General features: G+C 41.1%; 1 protein-coding gene and 1 long non-coding RNA gene across 3 annotated transcripts in view; one reads left to right on the forward strand and one right to left on the reverse strand.

Annotated features, from left to right (window-relative positions):
* The first annotated feature begins 257 nt into the window (after positions 1-257).
* Positions 258-12,453, forward strand: LOC135330789 (activin receptor type-2A-like). Of its 2 annotated transcripts, none has more exons than XM_064525732.1 (14): positions 258-442; positions 629-662; positions 2,246-2,362; positions 4,541-4,740; positions 5,182-5,301; positions 5,484-5,600; positions 6,027-6,166; positions 9,339-9,842; positions 10,080-10,305; positions 10,659-10,831; positions 11,167-11,305; positions 11,494-11,624; positions 11,738-11,890; positions 12,104-12,453. In XM_064525732.1, exons 2-14 carry the CDS (start codon positions 631-633, stop codon positions 12,236-12,238), a joined length of 2,187 nt encoding a protein of 728 aa, XP_064381802.1. In that variant the 5' UTR covers positions 258-442; positions 629-630; the 3' UTR covers positions 12,239-12,453. The 2 variants fall into 2 exon arrangements, with proteins under 2 accessions (XP_064381802.1, XP_064381803.1); XM_064525733.1 differs by having other exon boundaries at positions 258-412.
* A 1,155-nt stretch (positions 12,454-13,608) lies between these two features.
* The window catches only part of LOC135337602 (uncharacterized), a 64,909-nt gene continuing 64,146 nt past the window's right edge, over positions 13,609-14,371 (reverse strand). The window contains exons 6-7 of the long non-coding RNA XR_010395197.1: positions 14,049-14,193; positions 13,609-13,887 (exon numbers count right to left, since the gene is read on the reverse strand). This is a non-coding gene — a long non-coding RNA (uncharacterized LOC135337602). The remainder of the gene's footprint in view (positions 13,888-14,048; positions 14,194-14,371) is intronic.

The raw sequence follows: 14,371 nt of genomic DNA on the forward strand, positions 1-14,371 counted from the left end.
AAAGCAGTCTATATAATTATAAAGACTCGGGTTGGTTGCCGTGTTGACTTGGTTATTATGTATCTATAAGTGCTATACATATATTATACATAATTATAGTGTATATTCTGGTTTCATGCTGCTGCATAATGGCTGTATTGTTCATAAAAGTTTGCAGTATAATTATTCCTCCTCTTCCTGTATAAACAAACAACTTCAAAGGAGGGGGCGTGGAGCTCTTATCTATTAGCTCCCCTGGCCATGTGGCCACATGCACAGTGCATGCAGTACAGTGCAGTAGTACAGCTAGCTAGCTACTCACCAAGCTGTACTGTGAAGGTGAAGTACTGAGGTGTGATTTAAAGACGTCTGGGGGTAACTAAATAGAGCTAGAGCTACGCTGTTTTCTCCCTTCTGTGCTGTCCTCAACCCTGTGAGCTGAACTTTATTAAAAGATAAAATGGTGTGTCTCTATGATTATTAACAAACCTAGCTATAGCTAGCTATAAAAGTATAGCTTTACCTGTGTACATGTATATAGCTGTGTCTTATATCAGCCAAGCCCTTACACGTACTGGTAGGTACATGCAGTTGGCCAGCTTGGCTGATAATTAATATCTAGCTAATCTATTGTTGTTTTGTTTGGTAGAAATGGGACTTTGGGTGTGGACTCTTGTTTTGAGGTAAGTCGCCGTGAGTCATATGGCTATGTACATTACCATAATTACATCAATCACAGTGCCAGAAAAAGTAATTATTTTTGCGAGACTATAATTATATAGATGTGAGTGTACGTGTGAATCATTATGGTGCTATAAAAATAATTATGGGCCGAAAATTTGAATTTCGTATAATTAGAGTGGCGCTGTAATTACATCAATTACGGTTTTATACGCTTGAACCTTTCTGTCTCCAGATATAAAACTGGTTTCCTAGACAATCACTGCATTGTGTCCACCGTAATGTGAATACTTGATATACTTCATCTTGTTACAAATACTCCTGGGCCTGAAAGCGTTGGTGGTATAATCTGTTATTGCAATTGATCCCTCTGAAAATAACACTCTAGTTATTATGCCTCGGTGCGCATGCGCAAGCGAGGTATACGGTAGTGTGTTTGTGTGTGTGTGTGTGTGTGTGTGTGTGTGTGTAGACTGCTACAGCTGCTCAAGGATGAATCAAGTGCAAGTAAGAGTTTCTATAGGCTTCTATTCATGTTTACTTGGATTTTAATTCGTGGATTTGCAAATAATGCTTCGTTCTCGAGTTATGCCTAGTTTTGCTTACTTGGAATGCCATTGCAGCCTTTTCAGAAGAGCACGTAGCCAAACTTGTTTACCGAGTGTTGCTACTCTACTTAGTAGTTAACTCTGTACTAGAACGCTAGCTATTGGTAGCTGAAAGAGTGAGAAGAGAGCTGCAAGGCTCTGCTAATGCAGCCATTAATTTTAGACTTGAACTTTTGGCATCGATCGTTTTTAACAACAATCATGGTTGATCATTACCCACTCCTTGAGTTTGCATGCAGCAAAATTAATTGTTCAACATGTCATAGCTATTAGTAGCTTTATGTTATGTAGCTTTGGCATCTCCACCGAGGCATCAGCACCTGCGGTGCTTTCATTCATACAGCTTTTTTTGAAATTTAAAAGCAGAAATGCTAATTGACCTCAAGATGTAACAAACCCTATAGTGTGGGTCCACACTGAATGCTAAGATTGTGTTGTGGTCCCACAAATGGAGCATCATAGTATGGTGTTGATCCCACAAGCTAAACCTCGTAGAGTAAGTCGCCGAACTCCGTCAGACATCAAATTGCGTCAGGTAAAAGGGCGTGTAACGCACAAACAAAACAAGACTGATTCAAACTAATTACACACACTAACAGATGGCCATGGGCCTATTATCCAGCGAAAACTTGGATAGGCCAAGTTGCTTCCAGTCTGAGCAGTGATAACTTGAAAAAAACTACCGAATTTTTCGATTTTCGTCAGAACGTACCGATCCCCGTTTTTGCCAAACTACACAGCTAGAGCTAACTGATACAAGCTGAGTACAATCTAGATATAGTGCAGTACAGAGTGGAGCAATTCCCAGAATCAGGCGACCCTGCAAAGCGGAGCTACACTAGTTTCTTTGTGAGGGTTGTAAGTGCTGAGTCAGCAATATTCTAGCTATAAGCGCTAGTATATAGCGCCTATATATCAGTTAGCTCCAGCTGTGTAGTTTGGCACACACACACACACACACACACACACACACACAGCCTTCTCTTCGAGGGGACTATAGCCACACCCTCAAACAACCAGAATATTGTGTGCGAGTCATTCTCCGGCATGGAGCACATCTACAGGAGGTGCTCAGTATGCACCGCAACTTTTAAGTGAGCAATCATCAAAAATTACCGTATAGCGGGTATATTTCGAGGTTATAAATTTTTGCTGAAATGCGTTTAGTAGAAAGGTTTTCGCGGATTTAATTTTCGTGGAATAGCGCCTTTATGCATGCATGCGATATTAAATTTGCCTAATCCGCGAAAACCACAAACATTTATACCCTCGAAATGTACCCGCTATACGGTATGTGTACACCAGAGAAAAATTATATGCTCAGCCTAGAGCCCAGAATTAAGAAAGGAGTATACTAGAGTCGGCTCTGTAATTAGAGTTCTGGTGGTCCATATTCATCGATGGTATGATTTCAAATCTCCAATTTGAATGGACCATGATTTCCCATTTTCGGAAAAATATCATGGGCCATGTGACGGGTATTTTGTCAAAAACAGGCCTAAAACGAACCTTTGATTTTAACACATCATCTGATAATGTCTCTCTCTAAGCTAAATTTCTGAACAAAATTTCTGTGTGATTGAGCCAATGGAATTGGAACTAAAGTTATGGCTGTAAGTTCAAATAAGCTGTTTACTTAACGCTGCCTACAGTAAAGCATTTTGATCTACATAATTATTCGTGAGCAAATATCACAAGCTAGCCAAATGTTATCAAGGTGAATCATGACATTACCTTGTGGTATATAGCATTACCATGAGGTGGGATTATGGTGTGTACATGTACATGTAGGTTGATGGAGTTGCATTACAGTCAGACAGTGGTAAACATCCACAGAGTTGACCTTTAATCAAGAGCAGATACTCTTGGTCTTATTTATTATAATACACAACTTTAGTACTGTGTTTTGAAATTTGCAAGGCATTACTTGTTGTATGCATGTATGCTTTCAAATTGATAAATGCTGACTTGTACTCCCGATGTGAGCCATGTCTACTGTCTATACTAAATTTCCTAGCAATTAGTCGTGTTTCTGAGGACTCTGCTGTCTTTTAACCAACTATGCAGCTATATCCTTTATAACGTCTGTGTTTGCCCGAGGTCATTGATATTAATCCCAACCAGTTTGTAATTAAGGTTCACCTCCTTATGTTATAATTATGAACACATATATACCTCCCACACCCACACACACACACACACACACACACACACACACACACACACACACAACACACACACACTCACACACACACTCACACACACACACTCACACACACACACACACACACACACACACACACACAACACACACACACAACACATGCACACACACACTACTATGCCTGGGTGCAACCACAATTAGAGGTTAATAATTGTTTTGTGCTTGCCACCACATAGACCCATCCCCATTATCAGATACTACCACCACAAAACCACCTGGCCCAGACCAGAGGAGGTAGGACACTTTCACTAATTATGACCTTTTAATGACATTCTAGGCCAAATTGCTTTTCGTTTTTTGCTGACTCAGCAGTAGTGTCTACTGTACTTCTGCTAGTCTCATATTTCAGCCCCCTCTAAAAATTGGGCGGCCTAATGCAAGTCCAGTTTATAGAGGGCGACTGATTTTTGAGACAATGCTTATGCACGATTTCTGTTGCTAAATCTGTTGACAACTAGTTGTGTTTGGTGTCTGTGACAGTTACTTGGACCTAACCCATACTAGCTAGATCCAGTCGTGTTCTACTGCTGAGTTAGCAAAAACGAAAAGCATTTGGCCTGGAATGTCATTAAAAGGTCATAATTAGTGAAAGTTCAAGTTATGTCCGACCTCCTCTGGGCCCAGACAATACAGCCTGTACCTATAAATTAAGCCTCCCTCAAATGTGAATATAGCTTACAATCAGCGTGGCCCCATGAAGTGAATAGCTTACAAGTATACTAGTTGTTCTGAATGCAACAGATGAATGGGGAGGGTTGGTGCACCGTTAAAGAGTCTTTAACCCATCATTCGCAAGGCTGCGAGCATCTGTTTGCTTTTTCTATACCTGTATGGTGTACAAATATATACAAATCTTGTCGTAAATACACTTAGCATCAGAATAATCTATCTTTAAGTGAGCATTCCGTTTTAGCTAGTATACGTTGCAGTCGACACAATTCCACCCACCTTTTATTTTTTATTTTTCAAATCTCAAACACACACACACACACGTACGCAGGCTTATACCCAATGTACTGTACACAAGCCCCCCCCCACACACACACAGGCTCATAGCCGGAGATAAGTACGAGCTGGACACCAAACGATGCCTGGACTCCCCTCCAGCTGAAACCAACTGCACCACTGATTCTTGTTCATTGGACACATCCGGCAGCAATGTAGAGATCAGCTGCTGTTGCTCATCGTATCTATGCAATGCTTATTCGGGGTTGACATTCAGTGATGTCACCAGAGTTAGCGAATACGGTGAGTCTGAAAATTGAGAAATGAGCGTATTTTTTATCTCCGTAAGTCTAGTTGGGATTATCTAATTTCAGTAATTATGCATTTTGTAGCTCCTATTGCTCTATCAAACGTAAAAATCAATAATTGCTCTCATATTTTTTATGAAATGATAGCTTATGTGTACATACATGCACACATTTACAATCTAAACGTGCTGACCTTAATACACGTAGGTTCCACTTTCTGTTTGCCAACCATGAGGTTGGAAATCCTCATGTATTATAACGTGTAGGTACTATTACCCCCCACAGTGCACATTACACCCTGTGATAGCAGTACTTGTACTATTACCCCCCACAGTGCACATTACCCCCTGTGGTAACAGTACTTGTACTATTACCCCCCCCCACAGTGCACATTACCCCCTGTGATAGCAGTGCTTGTACTATTACCCCCCCACAGTGCACATTACCCCCTATGATAGCAGTGCTTGTACAAACTCGTGCGTGTTGGTGGATGGCAGTCCGACATGCTTCTGTCAGGACGGATACGAACTAGAAGCAGACGGAGTCAGTTGCACGGGTAAATAAATCTCCAACTAATAATTATCTCCGTTCTCGGTTTACGACTAGTTTTGGAAACCATTGTGTGTAGCCAAATTTGAACTTTGCTTATAAAAGATGTCCTTTGTATGCTACGTAAATTGCAATACGACTTTACAATGTGCCCACACACACACACACACACACACCCACGCACACTAGATATTGACGAGTGCAGGATGAATCCCTGCTCCCATGATTGCTGGAATACCATCGGTAGTTTTTACTGTACATGTCCGGTGGATTCTCGTATTATGGAGGACATGGTCACCTGTGACGGTAATGCCATGACCACACCCATTGTTCCTCTATGGGTGTAGTATGTATACAGCTACTCGTATAGTGGGTAATTTTCGCGAACTATACCCATTTAAATTTCGTTTACAGCTCAGGGTAGTGACGTTGAGTCTATTGCCGTAGAATAATTTCGTAGTTTTAAAATTTTCGTATGATACTCTTGAATACAAAATGTCCGAGAAAATTTCCACCATGCGAAAATAACCTGCTATATAGTTATACGGTAACTCTAATTTCTGTTGAAAATGTTCAATGTAGTGCGTACGTTTTTCAGATATCACTCTAATAATGGATGGAAGTTATTAGCCTTCATGCATGCGTATAGTAAAAAAATGTTATTTACCTTTTTTCTGGCAATGCCATATACACGTATATCCTGATATCTAAACGCCCCCTTCCCCTGCATAGAACCTAGTCTGGTGTGTTTTTCTACTACTGAACCGTTGATGTTTCAGTATTGTAACGATGATCTAATGGCGACTGACAGTGATATTTCTGAGTGCAATGCAATATATCAGCTATTGGAAGATGGAACATTTGAACTAGAGGTAAAGCCAGCTATAACTACCGTATAGCGGGTAATTTTTTGTGGGGCAACATTTTGTGCAGTTCATTGCTAATTGTCTATGTATAGACAAGAATTTCTCTGATTTCTCTGATTGTAGGCGCAATACATGTACATGTACAGAGGTATAAATAACAGTCGGTCATCGGTCAATTTACAAGCAATTAGCCTATATTTGACCGACCATTTAGCTACTTGCTTCGGTCATAGTGTCCTAGCAAAAGGCCAAAAGTCATAGTTATAATGCGAATGCGCACTAAAATAATGATCTCATAACAGCCATGTGCTTTGTTCATTGCACAAGAGGAGGCCTATAGATATTTATATAGCTATGTCAGCAGAGTGACAAGACGACTAGGTAAGCTTCTATTTTATGATCTAAGCATTACTTTACCTTCCATAAACCCTCCTTTTTTATAGAGATTACTAAAGACATTGCATGGGTAATTTAGTGTCCGATCAATATCACCTGATGGCAGAACAAAATGTATTATGCTAGGACAACTTGTCAGGACAATCCAGATGTGTTATTTATACCTTTGCATGTAGTTAACCCTTTAACCGCCACGGGCCACGATCGTGGCCCGCAATAGTGACTTTTTTTGCGAAATTCTAATTCTGCGATACTTAGGAAGTAGCTCGAACTACGCACATCCCTGTATAGAGGAAGAGCTGTAGAATCACGTGCAATTTAGTCTAGAAATTTCCAAGCCACGTTGCTATGTTAAAATTTCATTAGCATCTTACCGCACGAAGTTTATAGCTGTGGCTAGGTTGTTTACTTGTGCCGATGTGCTTGAACAGCTTGAGGACAGCAATGGCGATGTCTCCTCTGGTGATAACAGTGCCTATGAAGGAGAGGGGATAGTAGGATACCTCCCAAAGGCTACCAGCTTTATGCCAGACGCTGATGAACTGTCTGGGACTGAGGACATGCATGACATGGACCTAGACGCTAGCACTATGGACCAAGACGGTGAAAGACCAGGAGAGGGCTCACTGTGTGACTCTGGCAAGTAGTATAGTATAGCTAGAATATCAGTAGTGTAAGTATAGTATAGCTAAAATAGAATTAGCAGTAATGAACAGTCTTTATGTGAGCTTGTAAATTTCATAGATCGTTCACCGATATAGTAATACATGTACGTATTGTACTTCAAATTGATATATCTTAGCACTGTTACATTCATATAATGTGAAAATCAAGCTTAGTCAAGCCTTTATACCACAAGTGCAAAAAACATTTTGTGAAAAAATGGGTAAGAGTAGGGTTGGAAGAGCATGCGCACTGAAGTAACAAAAAGTTCGAAAACAAGATTGTGGGTTGGTATAGTCTTGCATGCTCCAACTAGTTGGGGGTGGGGTGCAATCTTTAACAGTTGGGTCCAGCACTACTTCTCGATCGTTACACCTCTTTCTTTATTTGAGACGCTCAATCACTTATTTTACCATTGCATGTGTTTCTACATAAGAATGAATGAGGCTTTTTCGAATTAACTTTTCTTTCTGCCACAGCACTGAAACACAAGTGTAAAATAATATTAAATTTGAGACTCTACAGATGAGCCCTGCCCACCAAAAACTCGAAGTAGTGCTGGACCCAACTGTTAAAGATTGCACCCCACCCCCAACTAGTTGGAGCATGCAAGACTATACCAACCCACAATCTTGTTTTCGAACTTTTTGTTACTTCAGTGCGCATGCTCTTCCAACCCTACTCTTCCCCATTTTTTCACAAAATGTTTTTTGCACTTGTTTGTAAACTTTTTTCACTGCATGTATTATTAATACATTTTATAAGTGGTCCTGGAAAACACGTACAATATTTTAAGTAATGACGTTTTGTAATCGGGGCGTTCCTTTTAGGGTTACCCATCATCTTGTTCAGGTCCGTTTGAGTGGCTCATCCAACATGCAGCCGTACTTATCACTATTCTTTTTTTCACAAAAGTTTTTTACACTTGTTTGTACCTACACTTTTTTCTTCACAGGTACCAGCATAGATTTGTCTATGGTTGCTAGCTAGATCAAAATAATATCTTCAGTAGGTGGCAATCCACCTTTACTATGATAAAAGATCTAGCTAACTATACTGAATTTTTATTTGCACTGTTGCAGTTTGTGTCTGTCATGATAATTTTCATGAAGTTTTTTAACCACATGCACAAGCTCGGAGCCTCAGAATGAAGAGCTTCAAATGCTTCAACGTACACAAGCATTAACTGGAGCGGTAAGGATCGACAGTACAAAACACTACTGTTGCTATGGACCTCAAGTGGTTGCTAAGATCAGAGGGGTGTGGCCATGCTATCTGAGCATGCTCAGTAGGAAAACAATGGCGACCTCACCTCTGTACCTATTAAAGAGGGCGTAGCTTCCACCCTAGCAAATTTAACTTCGAGGTAAAATGATTAGTGACTGCACTACCCAAGGCGGCACAGAACAGTGCGGTGCCATTAGTTTGTCTTGTGGACTTACAGTTCTCTAGATTATCTGACTGAAGAACGTGAGAGGAAGATGAAGAAAAAGTTGTTGTTTTTTTTGTTTTGCTGTTTTTATAACTTTTTCATACAATGTTCAATTCAGTTCATATTTCACACAAATGTCACAAATGATATGGGCAACAGATATATAAACTCAAAATAACTGTGTCTTGTGTCTTGGGTGAGATCCAGAGGGGGCCTTTTTGCTGTTTTCGACCCAACTCTACTATTAGCACTACCGTGCTAATGATATGATAGGCTGATCCATAAAAAAATTTTTTGGATTTTATCTCACCGCTGGCCGAGCATTTAAAATGATAAAAACGGTTGAGCGTAATAACCATGGTTATTATGGCAACACATGTTGCACCATTTTATTCCTTGTTGTATGGGCATTCTATTGGTACATGGTTGCTAGGCATTTTATTGCTCTGGAAACCCGATAGAGAATTTACAGACATTTCACTTCACTGTTAATTAAGAATCCGATGGTTAAAGGGTTAAGCATGTCTGTTAGTGTCCATAAACACAAGGGGATAGCATGTACTGTATTACTAGAATATTTTGCGAGTGAAAAACCTTTGCGAATGAGCCAAATCAGCAGAAAAGTTGACCCAATATTGCTAGCTGAACCACGAATATTTTGTCCCCCGAAAATTACCCGTTATACAGCTAGCTGGATGTTTTGCAAAGGACGAGACAGACAGGTGTCCTCCCACCACCAGTGAGCGGTGTGTGCTCGCTCAAGTGCCACAGACGACCAGATACCAATGTTGCTGTACACACTACTCTTGCAATGCAAAATTCAACATCGAATTTCCAACTGTGAGCAACAGTACGGTTACTGTAGCACCAACCACCATCACCACTACCAACTCTACCACAGACGTGATTCCAAACACTACCCTCGAGCCACGCTTATCTACTCTTATCTTTGTCTTTGGACTGATAGTTGTCATGATATTTATCGGTATGTTGTTTGTAGTATGTCTGATAATCTACTGTCGTTTTTCTAAGAAGAGAAAAATATCGATTTGCGAAGTGTCTCGTATTACTAATAGCGAACCCATTGAGGCAAGTGACGCCCACAATATTAATCTTCGAAACGAGATTGGCAGGGGACGGTTCGCTGTGGTACACTATGCTCAAATGAGAGGGAGTGACGTGGCCGTGAAGGTGAGTGTGTGTGTGTGTGTGTGTGTGTTGTGTGTGGGGGGAGTGACGTGGCCGGGAGAGTGAGTGTGTGTGGGGGGGGAGTGTAGTCAGCTGTGTACACATAGATCATGTTCCTAATATCATAGTACCAGTAACGACCTCGTAAGCTGTTCAAAAATTAGTGTATGCCTCCTGGCGTTAACCTAAGGCATAATTATTATAACTAGTTGCTTTATTTCTCTCATGCATCTCACGCAGTGCTTCGATGTGAAGGAAAGTTTCACCAAAGAAGTCGCAATCTATCTCCTCAATCTGTTCCAGCATCCAAACGTTCTCAAGTTTCTAACATTCGTGGAAAACACGGAAGAGAACAACTACTGGATCGTGTTTGAGTATCATGAGAAGGGATCCTTGTACTCTCTTCTCCAACGCAAACCAGTCACCCTCAAAGAATTCTGTGCTCTGTCCGAGTCCATAGCTTGCGGTGAGATAATATGCATGTGCAGTATAATATACATGTTACTGTGTTTGTAGCCTCATACAAATTATTGTGTGTGCATTCGAAATATCTCTATACTATACGATTGACTAAACTTTCCAAACTTAGACCAACTTCATCAGCTAAATTTTTTCTTTCTCTGATTCACAGTATTTGTCAAGTGTGCAGTGAACTATCATCCTAAACAGTCTCACGATGTAATAAACTGAGAGAACAGATTTGCATCATTTGGGTCCAAACTGCCACCATTTCATACATGTGTACTTTTTAGACATAACCATCACCAAGCTGCGTATCAGATAACCCTATATATGTATTTCCACGACCTGCACATGCAGGCCTGGCGTTCCTTCACAGTGAGTTCACTATCGAAGGTGTTACCAAACCATGTGTGGCACATAGAGATCTCAAGTCTAAGAATATTCTGGTTAAATCCGACGGAAAATGTGCCATTTCTGACTTTGATCTGAGTATTCGGTTTCCTCTCTCAGAACAAGATGGTCACGGACAAGTGAGTAGGGGTGGGGCATAACTTCTCTACTGTATGTACTAGCAATATATATATATATATATAACAGTGTACATACATTTTCGCGTATTCCATAATTATTATATATAATGCTGATTATGCTTTTTGGGTATAGTGTACATTCTGACTGCGTCATCTCATCAACGTATACCTTCTATGTACCCTCTGTAATACGACCTCCACAGTAAAACCATGTGTACATGTATGTGTGTCAGCTTGTCTGGGCAGAAGACTATAAGCCACTGTCGGTACTTGTATGGCAATGCCCAATGGTGACCTTTGTTTCATAATACCACGATTATATAACTCTCTGGCAGGTCGGTACTAATCGTTATATGGCTCCAGAGGTCTTGGAAGGTTGCATCACGTTCAACAGAGCAGCCTATAAGCAGATAGACTGCTACGCCGTTGGTTTAATCTTCTATGAGATAATGACCAGAACAGAGTTGAATGGCGGTGAGTGTTACAAGTATGCAAGCATTTCTTTAGGTACTTATACTTCCATGCGTGCAAGAGTTGATGCATGTTCATACGTACATAAAATAACACTTTCTGTTAGCATCATGGGTCCAAGAATAATAATAATTATATATACATAAAGCCCCCCCCCCACACTCATGCACACGACATGTTACCTGCCACAGAGGCTGTACCTGATTACCGACCCCCATTTGATGGAGAGGTGCCGGAACACCCCACCATAGAGGACATGCGCAATGTAGTGGCTGTGGGCGGTCACCGTCCCTCCTTTCCAGGCCGCTTCATCATCGATGGCGTGAGTTAATAATTATTTATAATTTAATTAAAACCTGAGACAAATCGTATCCTCCCTCACACACACACACACCCTACCGCCCACACACACACACACCCTCCCACTACATACAGTCGTTTGACAGGTTGACGGAGATGATCACGGAACTGTTGGACACTTACCCTGAGGCCAGGATCACTGCTGAGGCCATCTCCAGAGGATTGACAAATTTCAGAATTTCAAAGTTTCCGGATGATAATGTCATCGATAGTGGCTATGAGAACGAGGTGTGTACAGTACATGTGCCCCTCCCCCTGGCTCCACCCAACTTTCATTATAACTGTATACCGTTGTTTGTTTGCGTTTGTAAATCAGCCTTAAAAATCAATAAGTGCTTCTGCAGTTACGTTGTACCAAACGATAACTACACGTATGTCTACTTAATGTGTAGTATACACACACCCTATCCCTCCACCCACTACACACACGCACACTCACAGATCCCTAGTACCCCTCATCAAGTATCCTCGTTGCCTCCCCGTCCCCCTTCACACTCAACCACCCCGGGGCCGGCTCATCCCTGCTTGGCTATAGCACTAGCTTACACTGGCAAAACAACAGAGACCACAGTCTAAACCCACCACCCTCGATCTGTCATCACACACCCTCACTGAACTGAATTCAATCTTTAACGACAACTCTGACTCGACTCCACAATAATTATGTTAAGTATCACAAGACCTTCTTCCCATAAGCTATACATTCATTTTTCGATTTTATGATGCATGTAAATAATTTAGTAATAATTTATGGAGATTATTGTTAAAGATAATTATTGCACCATTTTAAACTGCACTGTCAGATCAGTATACTTTAAAATAATTATGCTGTTTTAAAATTACTGCATGTGTACGTGGTATAATTATCGTGTATATAAGATAAGCGATCAATTTGACATAAATTATATATATGATGATTGACTTGAATATAAGTTAGGGGGTGGGTGGGATCCCTGCCCACACATCTTAATTTTCCGTGGTGATCATGAGTACGGAGTAGCAACGCTCGCACACTCGAACTTTGTCACTGTAGCCTCTCTAGGAGTGGGAATCGTTTGGTATAGTATACATGTTCCACAGTAAATGCCCCCGCACTTGCGACAGTACGAATGCTGTGTGTGTGGGGGGGCAATTCATACGTAACATACATGCATATGTATATACATAAATACATGAACTAGGATTATTGTAGGGCGGATACTATTTCAGAGCACTACTCGGGAGGGTGCATGGAGTCTATGAAATTATTTGTAGGAATTTATTTGTAGAACTTACTCTCCTGCGAATAGTAGAGAAGGACTTCTTGCAGGCCATGCATTCTTTGGCTTCCTCGTCCGGTACCCAGCCATGCACGACGGTACAGCATATGTGCTCTGCCCCACACGCCACCCATTATACCGTTGTTTGTTTGATTGTATGTGTTTGTAAATCAGACTCAAAAATCAGTAAAATGCTTAATTCTGCAGTTACGTTGTTACAGTACCAAACGATAACTACATGTACGTATGTCTACTTGTGTAGTATATACACACCCTATCCCTCCACCCACTACACACACGCACACTCATCTCCGCCCACTACACACACACAGATCCCTAGTACCCCCTCATCAAGTATCCTCGTGGCCTCCCCGTCCCCCTTCACACTCAAGCACCCCGGGGCCGGCTCATCCCTGCTAGGCTATAGCACTAGCTACACTGGCAACACAACAGAGACCACAGTCTAAACCCACCACCCACGATCTATCATCACACACCCTCACTGAGAACTAAATTCAATTGACTCTGACTCGATCCACAAATATGTTAATTTTAATGTAGCTATCACAAGACCTTCTTCCCTCTCAAGCCCACAATCAAGCTACATTAATTTAGATTATTGTTGAAGATATATAATATTATCGCAAACTGCCACTTGTCAGATCAGTACTTTAAAATATGCTGCATGTGTATGTGGTATAATTAAATTTAATGGTGTATAATTATGTATTATAGTGGATAAGATAAGCAATAAAATTTGACATACAATGATTGACTTGAAAATAATATTGAAACACACACATAATTAGGGGGTGAGTGGGATAGCTAGTCTTAATTGTCCTTGGTGAGTACAGAGTAGCAACACTCGCACACTCGAACTTTGTCACTGCAGCCTATCTCCAGGAGTGGGAATCGTTCGGTAGTACACGTTCCACAGTAAATGCCCCCGCACTTGCGACAGTGATGCTGTGTGTGTGGGGGGGGAATTCTTACGTAACATGCATACATGCATATGTATATATACGTAGATACATGAACAAGGAAATATATTTTTTGGTATATAGGCAGATACTAAATTCAGAGCACTACTCGGGAGGGTGGGGTCTATGAAATGAATTTGCTTATACTCTCCTGCGAATAGTGGTGAAGGACTTCTTGCAGGCCATGCATTCTTTGGCTTCCTCGTCCGGTACCCAGCCATGCACGACGGGTACAGCCTATATGCTCTGCCCCACACGCCAACCATTATCGAGCAACGAGTCTGGGCTAGGCCTGTACATGGGAGTGGTGTCAAACTGTAGCATGATGGTAATAAAGGCTGCATACGTACGTATACTTAGACAATAAAAATAAAGGCTATGTTACATACGTACGTATGACGCATAACCCACACCTTTCCCAACCCTTCAATCAGTAAGGGCATACCTCTATAACTTGGACCACCTATACG

Source organism: Halichondria panicea, chromosome 1, assembly GCF_963675165.1.
Source record: "Halichondria panicea chromosome 1, odHalPani1.1, whole genome shotgun sequence".
NCBI lineage: Eukaryota > Metazoa > Porifera > Demospongiae > Suberitida > Halichondriidae > Halichondria > Halichondria panicea.